This window comes from Athene cunicularia (assembly GCF_003259725.1).
Source record: "Athene cunicularia isolate RWA chromosome 8 unlocalized genomic scaffold, athCun1 chr8_part1, whole genome shotgun sequence".
In the NCBI taxonomy this organism is placed as follows: Eukaryota; Metazoa; Chordata; class Aves; order Strigiformes; family Strigidae; genus Athene; species Athene cunicularia.
Genome location: NW_020799109.1, coordinates 23,511,187 through 23,531,159, shown reverse-complemented (window position 1 = coordinate 23,531,159; position 19,973 = coordinate 23,511,187). Strand labels below are relative to the sequence as shown.

The 19,973-nt window shown below is 36.4% G+C and overlaps 1 protein-coding gene across 2 annotated transcripts in view; it reads left to right on the top strand.

Moving 5' to 3' along the window:
* The window catches only part of VAV3 (vav guanine nucleotide exchange factor 3), a 143,270-nt gene that overhangs the window by 80,852 nt on the left and 42,445 nt on the right, over window positions 1–19,973 (top strand). For both annotated transcript variants that reach the window (XM_026854234.1, XM_026854233.1), the window contains exons 18-19: window positions 1,351–1,373; window positions 4,483–4,528. In XM_026854234.1, the coding sequence (XP_026710035.1) occupies window positions 1,351–1,373; window positions 4,483–4,528 (69 nt within the window). The remainder of the gene's footprint in view (window positions 1–1,350; window positions 1,374–4,482; window positions 4,529–19,973) is intronic.

The window sequence follows — 19,973 nt, the reverse complement described above, 5'->3', positions numbered from 1 at the left end:
AGGCTCCTTAGAAAACCTCAGTAGTCTACCTACATCTCCTGCTTTGGGCAGGCTTATTTTCCTTCTCTTTGCTTGCTATGCAGATGCAAATTAATACTTTTGGAAAGGTTATAATCATAAAAGTGTTTTCTGTGGATGACAAGATGATGTGTCTTTAGCGTGTTGTATGAGAGAGGGAACCATAACTGAAAGCGTACGTGAGAAGAGATCGCTGCCAGTGGTAAACAGGCTGTGCCTCCCTGGCCTGGCCCAGAGTCCTCAGCTGGCATGCTTGGTCTCGGCATGCCTTATCATCTTTGCATAAAATGCTGGAAAGCCAAGGATTTTTTTCCCACACTTCACTATTTAATGTAATTTTTTTTTAGCAGAACACTGTACTTGCAGTTAAAGCTCTTTAGTTGATTTACTGTGAATATGGCTTACTGCTTGTAAGATACTACAGTAAAAGTTTTCAAATGTGATGAAGTGCAGATCAATCATGTGCAGTTTGTGTTTTGCCTCAACAGTGTGTGCCATGCTAGAGAACGCACACAGGGAAATACAGCTGTGTGCTTTGATAAGGCACTGAACCAAAATCTAGAGTACACCCAAATACCTGTTATCAGTTTAGAAATTCAAAGATAAATGTAAAAAAGCATCCCTGTTTGTGTCTTTTGTGATGTGTGGTGGTATGTGCGTGCAAAACTGTTAACTGTCTTGATGCAGTCCTGCTGCTGACTCACAGGACTTTATTTTTTTTTTCCCTCATTTTTAAATAGTACAAGAAAATTCATAGCAAAAGAGGCAAATAAACCACCAGTGGCTTCAGTGTCTGTGGTATACTAATGCAATGCTGCATTGAACTTAAAGACACTAAATATATAAAATTTTGAAGCTAAAGGTATACATCTTATCTTGATACACATTGGCATGCTATGAAAAGACAGAGGCAAGGAGAAGTGTGGAGTTGACTTGCAATGAAGAACTGTAGCTTTTGAATTCCTGACAAGTCAGTGTTGATAAAGTATTTTTGAAATGTTCTAAAAGTTTCTGAGGCGTAGTGGAGCAGGTGCTGGTGCTGCTGTCGGGGAGCGCAGCACGCCTGGCAGCGCAGCACGCCTGGCAGCACAGACCGTGCCCCACCGCCAGCTAGGCGCAGCCTGGCGGGACCAATGACGGCGCGGAGGGTGCAGCCGGGTTTGCACAACAGGACCTGGTGCAGCCCCGGGCTGCTGGGGCGGCAGCAGGGATCAGGTAGCAAAAGAAGGCAGCAGTGTTTTCTGTAATGCAACACAGCACAGGCTGAGATTGCTATATAAAAAGAGTACAATTTACAATTGCCAATAATGCCAATTTTTACTTATGTTTCAGAACACGGGAACCTGAAACATGAGGTAAGGATTCACTTTCCTTTGCATGTGATGTTTATTTTGTCGGTGACATAAGAGCTCCTTATTTACTTTGTACACATGCTGTTGGAGCAGGTATGTTTTTCTTCTGGGTTTAACAACAGATTTCTTTAGAGTGGTGGAAAATAGAAATTTTCTATGAAATAAGCTATTCATAATTAAATATAAATATATTCTAAGTGTGATTCCATGTTCAGTTGGTATGGCTTAATGCCGAGAGTATCGGAGAAGTAGAGATGTATTTTTTAAGTTGCAGGTAAAAAAAAACCCCTAAGTTGCTTCACAACTGATGTCTAGATCCTTACTGTTCCTAGACCAAATCTGTCAGTAGAATAAAAATTTTATTTATTTATTTATTTTAAAATCTGGTGAGTCCTGCTTGGAAATAACTTGCTAGTGTACCAGCCTCTGCCATGCCAGACTGTGGGGAGATAAAGGATTGGCAGGACAGTGTTTGCTTCTAAATGTAAAAAGACTTCAGTTGCAAAACTGTCCAGTGGTTATGGAGTTTACATGATCTGGAGAGAATGGTAAAATGGGCCCTGTACAGAGTGGGAGCTACCGTGGTGCACATAGTGTACCCTGCTGTCAGCCCAAGAAGGCTGCAAGCTTCCCTGGATTATTTTCTCGCCAGTTCCTGGTGGATTGCCACTGAAGTACAGAAAGGCATGGCAGTTGGATTTTCTCTGCCAATTCTGACAAAAGAGGTGCAGCACTTTAAATGTAGACTAAAATAGTTTCTCGTGTCTATTTTTAGATTAGAAGTTTATGGTAATTTAACTGAGTAAATGACACACTGGTCATGAACAGTGTACGAGGGCGTATTGTTACTTCTCTCCATAAGCATGTGTTTGATACTATCACTGAAATGGGTAGTGGGATTGCAAGGCTGTTACTGCTGACAGGACTGATGCAGGGGGGGTTTGTGCACAGGGCTGACCACAACTGTGCTCTCTGATGTTCAAGCTGTTGTGGCATTGCTGTGACCCCAGACAGTGGTGGGGGCCTGGTGTGCGGAGCCCTGGCACCCCCGGCAAGCTCCATGGCTGTGGGCCATGGGTGGGCGCAGGGCACAACAGTGGGCACTGGCTTCCTGGGGGCCTGGAAGGGGAAATGGCAAGGTGGCCTGGAGGAGCCTCCAGGAGAGGAGAGGGCTGCGCTACCACAGACCATGCCTGTGCTGAGGCACTGCTGCTGCCCGCTCTCCTCGCTGCTCGCTCAGCTGTGCCTCTTGCCATGTGCTGCCTGGCTGTACCAGCTAAGTAAGGGCACTCCGAAATATGGAAACTACAGCATGGTCCGTTTGCCTAACTCTTCCAGTACTGCAGCTGACAGACAGTGCTGGGGAGCCGTAAACAGATTGCTACTGGACCTTGTGGACAAGGTTGTTAGACTCAGTAAAGCTAGCTGTGGTGAACATACTGTGGCTGGATGAAGAAAACATGTATACTGTTTGTATCTAAGCCCTCTTGCTCCTCAACTTCTAACCCCCTAGCTTGATTCGTAAATCTTTTTGTGAGGAAAAAATGGCTTGCTTTCCGGAGCTATTGATTTGCTATTGACTATTGAGTTTATGCAAAATGTCAGGATTCCTTTTATTTTTACCAAGACTCTTGTATAAGTGTCTGCTTTAATTCTGTCTGTGCAGAAGGAAACGAGCATAGATGAGGATCTGCTGTTTTGGAAAACAACATGGATTTAGATTTCATACCAGTAGTGTAATAAATTATAGTGGTGCATACAGCTCAAAAATTATTTCCTTAAAATTGTTTTCCATACAGTCCTTTGGTGTGTATGACTTATTTTATCACAGAAATACTGTATTTTTTTTTTTTAATTTCAGTTAAACATTTCTGTATCTTTATGCTTGTTTTTCCCCCTCCTGCCCCTTTCCTTCTTTTGTGCAAATCTGTGGTTACTCACCACTCTGCATCAATCCCATCAATCCTTATCAGCAATAGAGCCTCCATTTAAAAAAATAACTAGGATGTAATTGAGCCTTCTGTTCTTATTCCGTAATATTACCTTTATTGTAGTAGTAGTTTCCAATTTTTCTTCTTGCCACTGCAGTTGAAATAAAACTTGCATCCTTTCTTTAATTACAGTTGTGGAGTATAGAAAGAGTATGTCCAAAGACTCAAGAGTTTGAAAGCTGTTTTTAAACCAAGCTTTTCATTTTGCCAGCTTGCTACAGGGCTTAGTAATTTGGTTGTGCCTCAGGTTACTGCTTTCTGGCTTGTCTTGGTGTGTGTCCTGCATCAGCTTATATCAACTGCAAGTAAATCAGAGCAACCTAATTGTTCCCTTTGTTATGCAATGTGCTTTTCTCTGCTTGGTTTGATTAAATAAATACGTGAATCTTCATGTGAGCTACCAGTTAAAACAAGTTTTCAAAAGCAGATCAGTAGTTCACAGATAGGTGTTATTTCGCATTGAAATTTTCAGGGATTCATATTAAGTGTCTTGGAGGACAAAATACTTTTTTTTTTTTTTTTAAAAAAAAGTCTCAATCTTGTCAGAGAGCTTCTGATTTCACACAGCTCTTGTTCATCCAACTTTAAAAGAAAGAGGAGGTGAGTTACTAAGTATATTTTAGTACTTGCCCAGAAAACAAGAAAATTAAGAAATTCATAGGAAATTGTAGCTACATTGAGTACAAAGTAGGAATACTGAAAATTTATACCATATTAAAGCAATGCAAGCAGCTTTGATACTTTCATGTTTGTGGACATTATCTGGGGTAGATAATGCCAAACTACATATTCTTCCACTATCCTGTTCATAAATTATTCAAAAATAAATTTGTTCTTGATATCAAAAGATATTGATGTATGAACAAACCTTCTTCCTGACTAAGAATCTTTTGATTTTAGTGGCAGGAAAAAAAAGGATATATGAAAAAAAGATCTATGTTAGTAAGAATGTTTTTCAAAGTATGATCTTTCTACAAGATAAAGATAATTATGTTGGTGGTTGGGGGAAATAACTTGTGAAAACCAGCTTTACCTAGTAGATTGTGGGAATGAGAGGAGTGCGGTGTGCCTACATGAAAACATGTTTATTCATATCCTTGATTTGTATTTTTGCTATGCAGAAACGAACGAATGGGATTAGAAGAAACTCTAGACATATGGACCCAGGTTTGTGTCATGACTTTTTAATAGTTAAACATTAAATAAAAAGAGTGAGAAAGGTGTAACTCATTTTACCAAGTTGCATTATGAATGCTATTGTAATGCATGCAATGTTGAGATCTTTCATTATTGCCAATTTTGTGAAGGTCTAAAGCCATAGCTTTCTTTGTGGTTTCAAAGATAAGGTCAGCTGATTAATTTTTTTTTTTTTCCTTGTTTCTTGAAGCAGTGCTTCAGTTCTATCTGAGCCACAAGAAACTCTGGGCTCTAGGTTAACATGACCCACCCTACTGTACTCTGCAGTACAGTAAAAAAATAACTGTTGAAAAGCAGACAGTCGCTTGTAAGGCTTAGGTTCTGATTTGCAAAGTTGTGGATATTCTCAACTCTCTTAACTGTAGTGGTGCTCAGTGCTCAGCTGTATTGAATATGATTTCCTCTTCTAAAAGTCATAAACCAGTTGCAGTTTTATGTAGAATTTCAAAGTGATTTTATTCTTTCTGTTAGTTTATAGTATATACTTTTGTGGAATCATGGCAGCAGCAGCCTTTAAGAAAATTAAATGCTTGCTTATACACTATGTACTCAAGTGGGTGAACATTTCCTCTGGAGACCCATTATGTGTCTGTATAAAATACTCAATGGTTTTCAGTGTAACTGTGATATTTTTAATGTAATTTTTTACAGTAATTACATTTTTGTCCTTTATGTTTCTTGTATAGTTTAATTACTGGAGATTTGTTATGCAGATATTATTTGGAATAAAACTAAGCTGTGATTATTCAGTATTTCTAGTTGTGGACACTTAAGAGTAGTTGGAGTCGGACCTTAAACAGGATGGCAACTCTGTACACTACATTACAGCCTGGCAGAGCTAAGTACTTTTCAAAAAGTAGGAATGCTGGTTGTGCCAGTAGCATTGCAGCTGCCTTGGCTCTGAAAGGCTAAATGTTGTAACTAGCTGAAGCAGACCACACCTATCTTACTCACCTACTTTTGACGTGTTTTGGAACATGTATTGTCACTTTGTTCCCTCTAGCAAAAAAAATTGCTTCATGATATTCCTAAATTGTTCTGTGTGTTGTTGACTGAAGTTGTTAAAGAAAAAAGAAAAAAATGAGCACCCTCTAATTCTGAAAATTAATACAGAGGGGGAAACATCAAGAATATAAATGAAATAATGCAGAAGAAGATGGGAATACTTCTTTTACGGGGGACTGAGTTCCCATTCAATAGTATATGTTGCAGTGGTGTAATGTGTGATTGCAGAATAGTCTTATAGGTCAGATCCTTAAACACAGCTGTCTCATGTAGACTCCTAAAAGGTTAAGTAATTTAGTTCTGCGAACCTTTTGAGTATAATGGTGGTTTTACTTGCTGTTTAAGTCTGATAGAAGTATTTATGTGATCTTTATATACCAGGATACTTTAAAATTAGTTTTTATTGAAGACTGACTACTATTCAAATCACCAAAGTCATTGAATTCAATAGATGTTTTAAAGCTGTGTATAATTAATGCCTAAAATATGGTTCAGGTCCCCTCCACCCCATCTATTTACTTACACAAAATAGTTCTTTGAGTCGTTGGGGTAGTGTTGTTGAGTAAAGTTCTTGGTCCCTGTTCTATTTTTGAAAGCCAGTAGAAATGCAGAATACTTGCATTTATTAGAGATACTGTTGCAGAAGACTCTTACAGAATAGCTTCTAATGTTAACATTTTTTAAAATAAATAAGAGAGATACTACCATGCTCTGTACATGTACTTAGTCAGTTTTCAAATGAAGTGAACTTTTTTATTTGCATTTTGTCAGCATATGCAGTCTGAGTCTTGCTGTAACTTGGTGGGGATAACTTTTAAAGATGTGAATGTCTTTGGTAAACTCTTGGCATCTTTTTGTATATTCTAAGTAATATTACTCATCAAATTGCACGTTGCCTTGAGAGATAGAATATGCTATCCAGAGAACAGCACTTGTAACAGATCAGTTATTTCAGGCACTCAGTACTGCACTCATCCTAAAAGCTTTTCAAGAAAGAACACTGGCATAAAAATCTGTGGAAAGCACCATGGTGCTCTTTTTGCTGAGAGAGACAGTCTAAGTCAGAGATAACATTTAAATTGTTTTTTTTTTTTTTTTTTTTTTTTTTTTTTTTTTTAAGTATGTGTTTCTCAGACTGGTTTGTCTTTAGAAGGCTTAATATGCTGCTGCTACCTATGTTGCATGTTATTGTGCCAAAGCATGGGTACTAGTTGAGGAAATCAGGCATTTGCTGTGGATCAGTTACTGGCATCTGTGGTGTCTAAATATTGGTGGCGTTTGATATCAACAGTAAATACAATTATTTTGAGCTGCAAGTATTTTAGCACGAACTTTTTGACATGTTTGGTCTTGTCTCTTGCTGTGGTCTGTCTTTGGCTATTTTAGTAAAGAATAATGAATATGGGAGACGTAGCATAGCCAAATTGATGCATTGTGCTTCTCTTTTTATGCCTGTTAGAGCCAAATTCAACTTTCACTGACACATTTTAGCCCTGAATGAAAATCATTCAAGTTTGATAAGAAGTACTCATCGGGTAGAAGGATGGTCTAAACAAAACAATATGAAGATATGGATTAAAATATCTCATCTTCTACTGATAAAAATCATTGATGGAGGAACCTATCTAGCTGAAGTACCCTAAAAGCAATAAGTGGTTCATGGCTGTTTCATTTGTTTTGCTTTGAAGTATGGTTAAAAGTTTTGACAGTGACAGTTTCCCTGTCAAGATTTGCTTTGTGCTGAATAAGAAGGAAGGATAGAAGGAAAAGTGATTAATGGATGATGAGGCAGAGAAATTCCCGGGAAACTAAACCGTCATGAGAAAAGAAATATGTGCAAAAACTACACAAAGAAATGTGTACAGAAAATGTACAAGTGAACAAATTGGAAATCCAAAGAAAATATGACTTTTCTTTATGCTGTACACTATGACTTCAGCCTGTGGTCCAGTTGCAGATAGCCTCCTGAATTGGTCCATCTACTAAGTTTTAGGGGAGACAGATTTTAGGTAATCTTTCTTTGGATTAATCAGCAGATAATAAAAACCATTAGAGAATGAACCTATAAATGCATCTGCACTCATAAAGCCAGGAAAATTCTGGTCTAGACTTTGCATTTTACTGTAGAATAACATGATTCTGCTTAAATTTATTTGAGAAGTAATTAGATTGGTGTCATTTTTTGCCTAGAATGGGCATATGGAGGGATAATTATATAACACTTTTTTCCTTGTGTAAGGAATGTCATGAAAACTTTTATGCATGTGTTTAAGCATGTGATTTGCACTGTTGACTTAAATGACAAATGGACCATTCATGTATATTCATAAGCATAAATTAAGGCTTTGTATGTTTTCTTGAGAAGGATGATGCAATCCAACCAATGTTTTTAATAGAAAGAATTTTGTATGTATTTTAATAAGAGTAAAAATTACTCTCTCTTTCTCAGCTGTTGGAATAAGTGTATGTTTGCTATCTTTTAATTTTTTTTAACAGTATAAAGAGTCTAAATGCAGTAGATTCACAGCTTAGTGTTTCTAAGACTAGTTTTACCCTAAGCACTTCTGCTAATATAAATATTGGAACTTTAATTTCTAAAAGTGTGAAAGTATATTTCATATCAGAAGGATAAACTTGGTAGAAATGGAACACTAGAAGCCTTATATTCAAGATTCATTGCAGATTAAACTAAAAATTTGATCTGTGAAAAAATGTCACTGAGCATGTTCTGACTTCTTAAATAGCTGATTTCTTTATAAGCATGGATTAAAGCTTAGAAAACCTTAGTTCTTAACTGATGGACAGAACCAACAGGTCTTTTCCCTTCAAAAACAGTAAAATATTGACTGGTTTTTTTGGGCACCACACAATGTTAACAAGTAAAGTATGCAGTGCAACAGCTTGGGCAAAGCTGTTTTTCAGCCTGGGAGTTCAAAGTTCAAAGAGTAATTTTAAAAACAGGTATTTGTATTTTTCATTGGTGTCTGGTCCACCTTTGTGAAGCAATCCAGTAATATTGATTTTACACAGATTATAAAGAAAAAGGATCTGAAGTGAATAATTGGGTTTGTGGCCTGAAGTATACATGTTTTTTTTTTTAAAAAAAAAGTGCAGGGACAAGTCCAGCATCGGAGATAATGTTTATTTAGTTAGATTGGAGATATGTTTATTTAATTAGACATAGTAGGCTACTTTGTGCTTTATATTTTGTTGAAATTGGATTGTGGAATCTTTTAACTAGGTTTTGTCATTGTTTTTGTGTTTGATTACTAAGCAGTGAAACAATATTCAGATGTTTGTGTTTTGTGGTAATGATTGCATCTTGTCTTTATAGTAGAAATGAGGGGATAGTGTAATATTGGCAGTTTAAATTTCCTTTTTGGGTAAGAATGAGGTATATTACTGTGAGATCTTTCAACAAATTCTGAGAGTGTGTGCTCTGTGATATGCAAGTCTAGCTCTAATTTCCATTTCAGTGCCACTTCAACCATATGTCCCAGCCAAAAGCAAAATCTGGCGCAAATTCAAATGTTGGGATATCCCAACCTGCAGATAATTCTTTGCCAAGCATGTAGTTGTTATAGATAAAACTACTCTTCTTAACAGAGAATTTGAAGCATGTCTTATTTTCATGTCTTATGAACTATTCAGGCAAGTCCTTGGTAGTCCTGATGGACTGTTGTCTTTCTCATTGAGCCCCATATAGAGAATATCCAATTTCATGGATAAGAAAAGATAACCTTCTGCAACATGAAGCCTAGTGCTGAAAAACTGGCATTCAGGAATTTATTTCTCCATTTCAGCAATGGGGTCATCTACCTGTGATTCTGGCTGCGTCTCCGGTGGTCCATTACTAACTTGCTGTCAATATCATTGTTGAGAACAAGAATTTATCTTGGATTTAAGCCACAGAAAAAGGTCTACCAAAAATAAAAAGCCAGTATTAAACAAGGCCCTAGTATGTATTTTTCTCATGAAAAATGAGGAGCTGACTGGCGTCACTAATAGTATCTCCTTGTTATGACTATCTTCATCAAGATTGATTAGATCAAGGTAACATTTTTTCCTTTAGCAAAGGAGTTTCTGTATATAGAATCAAAAAATACACGGATAGTGGGGGTTTTTTTGTTTGTTTTTTTTTTTGTTTGTTTTTTTTCCCCTGAGACATTCAGTAGTGTTACTTAATTTTTATTGTCAATAAAATGTAGGAGTGAATAGCAATCCCCTTTTAATAGTTCTTATCTTTTCAGACTGAGTAGAACAAACCATTACAGGGCATTTCTTTCAGCATCTTTCCTCAGGACCTTGCTCAGAGTCCCACAGTCTTATTTCCTTCTCTGTTAAATATCTATGAAAAGATTCTGGGGGAGTTGATGTGACAGCATCAACTGAAGTACTAAAGTATATGCAAGACACTCTTTTCAGCTTTAGATACTGTTTACATTGAACATAACCATGCATTTTAATGGCTGGTCAAAACGAATGCGTACATGACTGTAAATTAAATCAGGGAAAGCCTGAAGAAATACTAGAGGAAAGTGTTTCACAAAAATTCCTCTAGTGAAGAGTTTGTTTGACAAGTTTGAGGTCTTTCTCACTGCTTGCGGGTATGGGATAAACTAACAAGGTTCATAGCAGTAAAACATTCATCACATCCTGTAAGTGACCAGGAGACTTGGAGACTTGCTGCATGCACACTAACCAGAATGATCTGCTTGTTTATGTCGTTTTGATTTAATTTTTACATTTCCTGTTACAAATAAAAATGCAGCCCATGGCTTAAAAAATGCAGCCTATATGGCTTAAAAAATAAGGGAGAAACTTGAAACTGGAAAGCACTCCAATATCTACTTCTCTTGGAAGTAAAGTGTGTCTAATAATTAACAATCATAACAAAGTAAATATATAGTTCTGTGTGTTTGCTCTAGAGATAATCTTGTAGTGTTTGTGGAGCACCAGATTTGCTAAGTAGCTAAAGACTTTTCTACATGTTAATGTATTAAGCCACAGAACCAAAAATGAGCTTTGATTATACATACAGATAACACATATACTTAAGTTTTGGGTGGGTTTTATTGGGTTATGGATGTTTTTTCCTTCTCTCTACCCAGCATGTAAACACTTTGTTCAAAGTGCAGATAAAGTATACGTGCGTATCTCTAGGGATCTGTGTGAACCAGGTGAATTGCAGGTAAGAACTGGTTTAACAGGGCGTCTAGGAGGGTGCTTGCTGCAAAGGGAAGACTCCTTAGCAGGATAGAAGCATACTGCTTGCTGACGTGTTGTAGGATTATGAGTGTTCTGGAGTCCTTCAAGGACTTGGATTGCAGCTGTAACCTGACCAGTTCTCAGTATTGATAGATGTGTTTTAACATGTTTCACATCATGTGGCTGGGATGGGTTGGGGTTTGAGACAAGAGTCAGAAAATTTATTTGTGGTCACCATGTTCTTAGGAGGAGTTAATGGGACAGTTTCTTCCAGGTGGACCTCAGCAACAGTGAATTCAGAGACATGCTGAATTGTGTCACCTAATTTGTGAGATCAAATTAATTTATCTCGCATATTTTTAATAAATACATATTACATTCAGGACATTTTTTTTTTTTTTTTTTTTTTTTTTACTACGGTGCTAATGCCATGTGCTGAGCTATTGTTGCTTCCCAAAATAGTGAATTCATCTTTGTTGGGATACAAGAAAGAACATGTCTAATGTTTTGCACCAAGAAATTTTCCACTAATGTATTTCTGGAAGGCAAAGCAGAGTTTTGTTTTCCAATGAAGCATTTCAAATGCAGTTTAATGATTTTTATTTGGGTTGTTATATTTTAAATTAAAATTATTTTTACATTCCTGTTGGGGAGAGGTATTTTGAAACGTGTCTGTCCCTTTGGCATCTCAGCAATGAGTTAACATTCAGAGAAGAACATCGCCTTTAGCCTTTTCTTTTAATTAAACATCAGAAGACCCAGATGCCAAAGGGTGAAATACATTTATTTTGTCAAACTCTTTCATCCTTGTCTGGTTGGATTGCAAGATTAGTTTGTAGTTGAGTAATTTAAGCTCTTTTGTCTTATTGCATGTGTTTTTGGGACTGTCTCTGTATCTTGAGCAACTAACGTTTTATTTTTCTCTTGGAGAAATAATGGTGATTAATACATGCTCAGCATGTATTAGCATAATTTTTAAGGTGAGGTGGGTTAAAAATCCTACAGTATCTTTCTGCATAAAAGCACTCTCAGTATGGACTGTTCTAAACAAAATGTCGCTGTTTAAAGATAACTACAAGGGAGTTGGCAGGCAGAAAAAAGGAAAAGAGCAGGGTAAAAGTGGACAAAATGGGCATACAAGTATGATCAGTAGAACAAAAAAAATACCATTTTGCTTTTTATACTCACACAAAAATAGTACAGCACTATTTTTTTTTTTCTTTTTTAAAAAGGCACGTGCAGAAATAATACAACCCAAAGTTGCTTTTAGTTACCGTGGCAAGTAGAAGGGAATTGCCTAGTATTCTGATAAAGTTCATTGGCACTTAGAAATCTCTTATTCATCTTCAAGAGGACTATTGCATTTACCCATTTATTTTCATATCTGATTTTAATTTTCAGGGTACTGTTATTCTCAGAAGGCAAAACAAAGATAATAAGGCAATGAATGATTAAAAATAGTCAAAAGTTACTGAATTTTAACAGTACTCTAAAGCATACAATTTCTTTTTTTGTGGCTCACTCATTTAACTAAATCAGTATTTGATCACTACTTCAAAGTAATTCTCACACAAAGAATTTGGGAAACATTGTAAAACTGAAAGAAGCCATCCCATGGGAGAAAAAAAAGACTGCTGAAAATTCACAGAAGAGAAGCTCCCAGAACTGCCTCTGTCTTCTGCCTGAGGAAGGTTTTATAGCTTGGTAGAAGGGGCCACAGGCAAGAGCCTGAGAAACTGATGCTGCTTTTCAGGAGAGTTTTTAATCTGCTCACCTCTTTGAGGTTCCCAGAGAAGAGAACAGTTAGGCTGCAGGCCAATCTAGCCCAGGATCCCTTCTTCAACAGTAGCCAATTAAATGGATGCTTAAGGATAGAATATGGGGTAAGATGCTGTGGTACTTCCCCCCAGTACTTTGTGTTTTTGTTTCTTAGCTCTTAGTTTTTCTTCTGTGTAATTTCATTGCCACTTTTTGAGCCAATCTAAAATCTTGGCGTTCACAACTGTTTTAACTGTTACTTTCATAATTAGTTGTGTGAATAAAGTACTTCATTTTGTTTGTTTGTTTGTTTTAAATCTGCTGCCTATTAATATGATGCCTAGGTTTTTGTTGTTGGTTTTTTGTTTTTTGTTTTTTTTTTTTTAATCAAGAAAGTGAACAATAAATGAAGAAATAATGAATACTTTTTCTCTGGCCAGTGTCTCTGCCACTCATGAATAGTCTCTGTCATATCCCCTCCAGTCATCGAGCCATTATCTGCTTAATTCCCCTGTTAAAGAAGCTTTTCTGTATGTCTGGCCATTCTTTTTGCTTGTCTGCATGCTTCTAGGTCCAAGAGTGGTTGATCTTTCTGCTCTCGTCTGCTCTGAGAAATTTCTTAGCATTGGTACACAGCAGAATGAAATTATAATCGTAAAAAACTGATTTTAAAGAATACTTAGCAATTACTCAGAGATTCTGCTGTCTGTTTGATGGTAGTCATTTTAGAGTCCGTCATCATGTATGAATATTCAACCCATATGTTACTTTGTATTTGTTAAGTTACATCTTACATGAAGTTATGACCAAATGAACTTCAAAGGTTCTTCCAGCCAAAGTTATTCTGTGATTTGTAATCCTATTGTACATGTACTTCAGGTAATGAAATCATCCTTCAGTTGTCTGCAAGCAGTGTTATTTAAAAAAAAAAAAAATTGCGCCTTCTCAAGACTTAATCCACTTTTACTCCCATTTCAAGACTGCTTATTAATTTTGTGTACAATGGAAGGCCAAGCATGAATTCCTTTGGGTGACCTTTTTGGAAACCACCTTCTATTTGAAAAAAAATATTACTGTTTCAACCTTTTACTTCCTTTCTTTTTGTTGTTTATTTTTCTGTGGGAAGCTTTGCCTCTCGTATCATGAAAACTGAAAGAGAGCTTCATAGTGAGTCATGTTAAAATTATTTTGCTATTCCACATTAATATGTAATCTTCATCCTCATATTCATAGTCTACTTCAGAGAACTCTAAATGATGTCCTCAATTTTCCTTTATAAAGTATTTTCAGTCTTTATCCATATATTTTTCTGTTTTTATAGTAGGCTTTACCAATCTGCCTTGTACATACATCAGGTATCCACGTTGGGACATCTACTGATTATAACTGAGTTGCTTTAAAACATTGCTTCCACACTTAACCTCCTATTTCTGCGGTACTGAGGCTGTTTTAAGAAATAGGTTGAAGATCATAATTAAAGAACTCAGCACTTTCATATCTGAATTTATTTAGTGCTTAGTTTTTCCAAGTAGTGACTATAAAAATTGATCTGATTGATTTTTCAGTAGAATCAATTAATTCAGCCCAGTTGTTTTAAACCTTTGATGTGGTTTATCTGGGATTCAGAGAAAGCACTTGAGTTCAGCCCTCATTGCTGCTCTTGCTGACCAGCAAATAAATAGAAGACATGTTCAGTCTTGTACTTTTCATAACTTGCAATTCCCTGTGTAACAGGGAATTAAGTAGTAACTTCATTTGGTGGCTGTCTGTGATAGGGTTACAGTATTGGTTCATAAGGGAAGAGCAGCTGACATCATCTACCTGCACTTGTGCAAAGCATTTGACACTGATAATTTGACACATGATCTTTAAGGTCCCTTCCAACCCAAACCCTTCTATGATACCTTGAAAACGTGTTTCAGTTCCACTAACCTTAGAGGTTATTCTTTAACCAGTCCCTTTAGAATAGGAGATGTGGGGAGAGGAGAGCGCATGAGGCACTATGTCTTGTAGTTCAGATGATAAAGCATCACGTTTACTGCTCTTGAATTTTTTCCTTAATTCGGTTTGATAGCAACAAATGACATGAAATATGACACAAAAACAAAAGCTGCATGTATGGATCACAGCTTTACTTCCAGAATGACATCTCACCCCTGGCAACAGCAGCAACCCTTCTTGCAGATGGCAGTGATGATTGTAGTACAGTGGAATTCACTTAATGCCACTACATCTAATACAATTTAAGTGTGTTGGTTTTTTTTTTCCCACTGTGTAAGACCTTACATATTGCTTTATAGTTTTCCCCCTTTCCCTTTTCTTCTTGACCATGGAGAGAAGAGAGGATAAATAAGAAGAAAGGCTCAAAAGGAAAAGAGTATGAGACTTAATGATGGAGACTTAGATCTCTGACTGCTCTTGTGCATTGTGTGCTGGTTTTATTATTTGTCTGTTTCTGGTGGTATTGATTTAAATCCTGTAATTACACATCACTCTGCATGTGGCTCAGGCATCTGAGAAACATTGAATGATCAACTAACCTCAGAGAGCTGGTGCTGGGATTTAAGCACATAAATGATGGTGTTTGTCAGGGCAGTATTTTTGGGAGAAAGAACCAACTCCAGGTGTTCCACTGCTGTCAGTTTGATTTCTGGTGATTCTTTGGTGTAACTACTGGCTGTTGCCACAAGGTATGGTGTTTTTTCCTACCCAGTTGTTCCATCACTGCCCTTTCTTTTGAATCTAATAATCATCTGGCCACAGGACAAAGTTGCTTCAATGACATAATGGAAAACTTGTCGTGGGAGACAGTGGTGGTGTCGGCGGTGGCAGGAAAATAAGCAATTTTCTTTCTGATTGAGTTGCTGAACCAGCTCAGTCCTGAGGCTGCACAGTTAGTGGGGATGTGACAGAATACACTCATCCTGGGTTAGATGGAACATCCACCCATATCCTTTATTGCTTTCAGCTATGGTTTACGTCCTAAGAAATTACCCATTTTTTTCTGGAGTATATAATCCACATTCAGACTGGAAACAGAAAAGAGAAGGAGAACCTTCACTATTAGGAAGATGAATATATGAGAGTTTTGTTGGGGGGAGGAAATGAAACAAAAAAGATTTTAAGGTGGAGCCTGATCATTATTGCAGGGCAGACATCTTGACAGGGGACTGGACTTGATTCCCATCTTTATTGCCTGTGACAATTTACCTATAAGCGTGCAACAAAGATCAAGTGATCATGGATGATTTTATTGTATGTTTTCATTTTTAGCTTTAAAACAGCACCCTGTTACTGCTTATTATTTATTCATCATGTGATCCATCTTCAAGTTAAGGAGTTATTTATATGTAAACATAGAAAATTAAGCTATTTAATTTTTTAAGCAATTCTTAAAATTTTAACTACAAATTGAAAATATTTTTCTTTGATGAAAAGGGAGGGACTTTGCAGAAACTTCAGTGTATCATAATAGTACATAATTTTTGATACAACAGTCCTGCTAAATGGAAGGGTAACTTCTAAATGAAGACAGTAAGATCAGATAATGTGTAAGATAAATACATTTTTATGCTCAGTGGATACTTAAAACATGGTCTGAAAGTCTGTGTATAGCTATGTCAACTGAATGAGACTAGGATTGCTACAAAATTCATGGAAAAGATGAAGGTAGCACAAAATACTATTGTTTTGGATTTCCTATAACTTATTTTCATAGATTGCCAATACGTGAACTGTGCAAGTATGCAGCATAAAAATGAAATCACAAGTATATATTACTTAGGGATAAACAATTTTAACTATATTGTGGTAATAATGAAATACATACTCATCCTTTTTTACTTTTATAACACGGATATTTTGTAATGAAAACAAGTTTTGTACTCTTTTCCAGAAGAAAATAAGTTAATCACTGTAACCTATACAAACCAGAAATCAGTAGGTACACTTCTGAAATCAGGTTTACTTCAGCCAAAGCAAGACTGTCTTTTCAGTGTTTAATATAATGCTGTAATTCTTGGCAAAATTTATCTACAGATGCTTTTGTGCAAGGAAGGTCTACGTGGCCTGAAATTTTTTGCATGTTGGTTAAGATCTGTTACTTAAGAAGTAACAGAGGTATCTGCCATAATCAGGGTAGAGGCCACAGAAAGAAAAATTTCTCAGAGGAAGATCACAGGAGTGTTTAACTTGAAAAGCTGAAGGATTATGTAGCATTACGAAGAAGATGCGTGCAGGCAAGATTATTCTGTCATTTGCTGGAACCTGCCTGCTTGGCCAGGCATCAGACTCTTCCCCTTCATATTATGTAATAATTTAAGAATCCTTGCCAGAGAATTTATTTCTTGTAAGTAGCAGAAATGGAGAGTAAGGTTTTTTATCTTAGAGGCAGTTGCTATTAATTGATACCGAGCACAAAAGACATGGCATGAAAGATAATTTAATATTCATTTTTGTGATGCTTAATGAATAAAATCTCGGCACGTTTTCAGCAATGCATGTTTTTAAATTTTGTTTGAGACCTGTGAAAGATTCTATGTGGCATAAGTGCATGTTTTTGTGGGTTATATTGCGCACAGTTATCTTGCTGTACGTGATTGTTACTTTAGTGTCCATTATCTATACACTGAAGCATACAGTGTATTCAGCAGGGTGGCTAATTCCATTTCTGTTGAATAGACTTGTTGAAAGGTAGGACTGCCTCATGTCATGCCATGCTTTTAGGCATATTACAGGTGAGATTTGACTATCATATTCTGACTGCAGTATATTTATTTTTTAGAAAGGACAAAGTTTATATTTGTTTATACTTAATTGAGCAAGTTATTTTCAAGATTATTTAGTCTGTGAATGCTCAACAACAGAAAAATGCCTAGGTCCTCCACAAGATTCATGACATTTTGCAGAATTAAATTCAGTTTCCAAAGTGGGGCTCTTATTCTCAAGCCTTTTTTCTCTTACTGCTTGCTGCAGGATCATCTCTGAGTGTAGTATTAAAAACATACCTTAAAGTAGTTACTTCTGTAGAATAATGGATTTTTATCTTTCAAGTTTTGCCCCTGTTTTTCAGAGCCTTTTGCTGTACATAATCTGCTACTGTCTTCGACACACCTTCATAGATCATCTATAATTTCTGCCCAATGTAAGTTGTTAGCTCCTCAGGGCAGGTACTTGTTTGAACAAATACACATTCTAGAATGCCATGCCTGTCTATGGTACCACATTAAAAGATGTGATAATTATCTCTGGTTAAATTTCATACCTTATGCCTTTATAAAAAGCACCTTGTGTATCACACTGTTTAATTCATACGCCAGAACACTAGTTTGCTCAATTTTAAAGAAAATAACGAAGATTCTTAGTTCTGAGGCAACACTGTTTTAAAAATTGATATACCCAGTTCACCCACTAGACTACATTTTGTTACTTTGTCAAAACTAATGAAAACTGGTTTTGAAACTTGATTATTCTTTATTGTTTTTTCACATAACAAGACATTTAGTACTCAGCTATTTCTAATGTTTGTTGCTGAGATTCTTGTCAATCTAGACAATTCCAAAATCCCTTTCTCTCACAAAAATAGCTGCCTATGTCACCGCAAGGAAGGACTAGTTGCCTGAATAAGCATTTGAAGTTAGAATTGTACAAAACATGAGAGCTTGTCCTTAACACTTGTTTGGAGGAAGGCATGCTGTGAAAAGGAAATCAAGGCCTTCATTCTAATCTATTGCAAAATGTATGTAGCTATGTACATTATAAAATCAGTGGCTTTCCTAGCTCTCTTCTGCTGTCTTTCACTGCAGTCCTGGAGAGGATCCTCTTTTCTGAAGAGGACAAACTTCAGACATCAACACTTTAAATGCCAAGTAGTTGGTTTGAGTATAAATAATAAGACATAATTTTGGAATTGCACATGAAATTTCTATTATTTTAAACGTCCTTTCTTGCACTTGCAATCCACAGTTATCCATCTAGGGCATGTCCAGGTTTTCTAAATTAATGTGCTAAAGTTCCTGTGTCAAGCTTAAATAAAAAAAAAAAATTAAAAAATTTGACAAGTGCAGCTGGAGCTAGTGGTACTTGATCTTTTTAGTACTTGGTACCTGACTTTCTGAAAGTGGGTTCCTTTGTACATCCATATGTAACTGCAGCAATAAAGACTAATGTATATATTTTAAGAGAAGACTGAGTGTTTGAATGATGCCTAGGACAGCTTCTGAAAATGCTGTGCAAACAGGAATGAGTTGGCATTTGTATGTCGGTAGATTCTTTCTGTAGTGTACTTAACTAATTTTCAGATGGCTTTTGCTCTGTTGTAACATATTGTCCCTTGACTTCCCAAAATCTTCACAGTTTCTTTTCCTTCTGTTCTGTTTTGAGAAAGAAAAAAAATTTAAACCTGAGGAGTGAATCTGTGCGAGTTGTGAGGAGTACCACCCTTAAGGGCATGAGAGACAAATGGTTATTGGTCATCTAAATAATGATAGGTTCATTCCTTTCCCAAAGACAGCCCTTATGGCTTTCTCTTCTTATTTTTAAAAACATGGATGTTCAGAAGCATTTCTGCAGTGCCTGTTTTTTCTTGCATAGAGGTGAGCTTCCAGATTCTTTAAAATGAATGTCACGATGTGCCAAATGTCCCTGTTTAGGAGGTAAGAAAGAAAATGCCTTCTGTTGGAGTTATTTTTCTAAATAAGAAATTAAATTCTGAGAATTCCATTTGGAATCTGAATTTTCTTAGCTAAATTGTTTATTTCTGATCAAAATAAATGTTAGCTGCATTTATAGGAGCCCTAAGCTGAACATTAAGTTTGGCTTTGGCTTGGAAGACCTGAAAACTTTAACTCAGTGAGTGTCTGTGTTCCCATGATGCTGATTTTATTAATGCTGCTTCTGTTGCACTAAGCATAAAGAGAGAGTTATCCTCAAATATCTTTGCTGAAAAAACATCTGAACTAAGTCAAATACTGATGTTCAGAGCAGAGAAAGGTCTGTCTATGCATCATTCTTTAAGGGAAACAGACTAATGTAAACAAAAAAACCCCTAACATCTGTATAGAAATATTTCAGAAGTCACACAATTTCAAAAATGCAACCATGTAAATTGAGTAACATGTCTAGACTTGTCATTTTTCTTGTAATGAGCTCCTACTATGTTCTGCAGTGTAGTTCCATGTAGTAGTATTCTGTGGATCTTCACTGGAAAATGGAGATACACCTAATTATCAGGGGGCTTTTTGCTTCAGGTCTACAAAAACCTGAAGAAGTGAAAGGACTTCCTAAGTTGTGGTGGGTTTGTGTTTCTGATAAGTTGTTGATCAGACTGTTAGCAGACAGATTTTTCCTCCCACACATCTTCATTTTAGTTGATGGATGACCATTTTTGCAGAGGTCTCTGCCAAGAATACAGCATGCATATATATATATATATATATATATATAT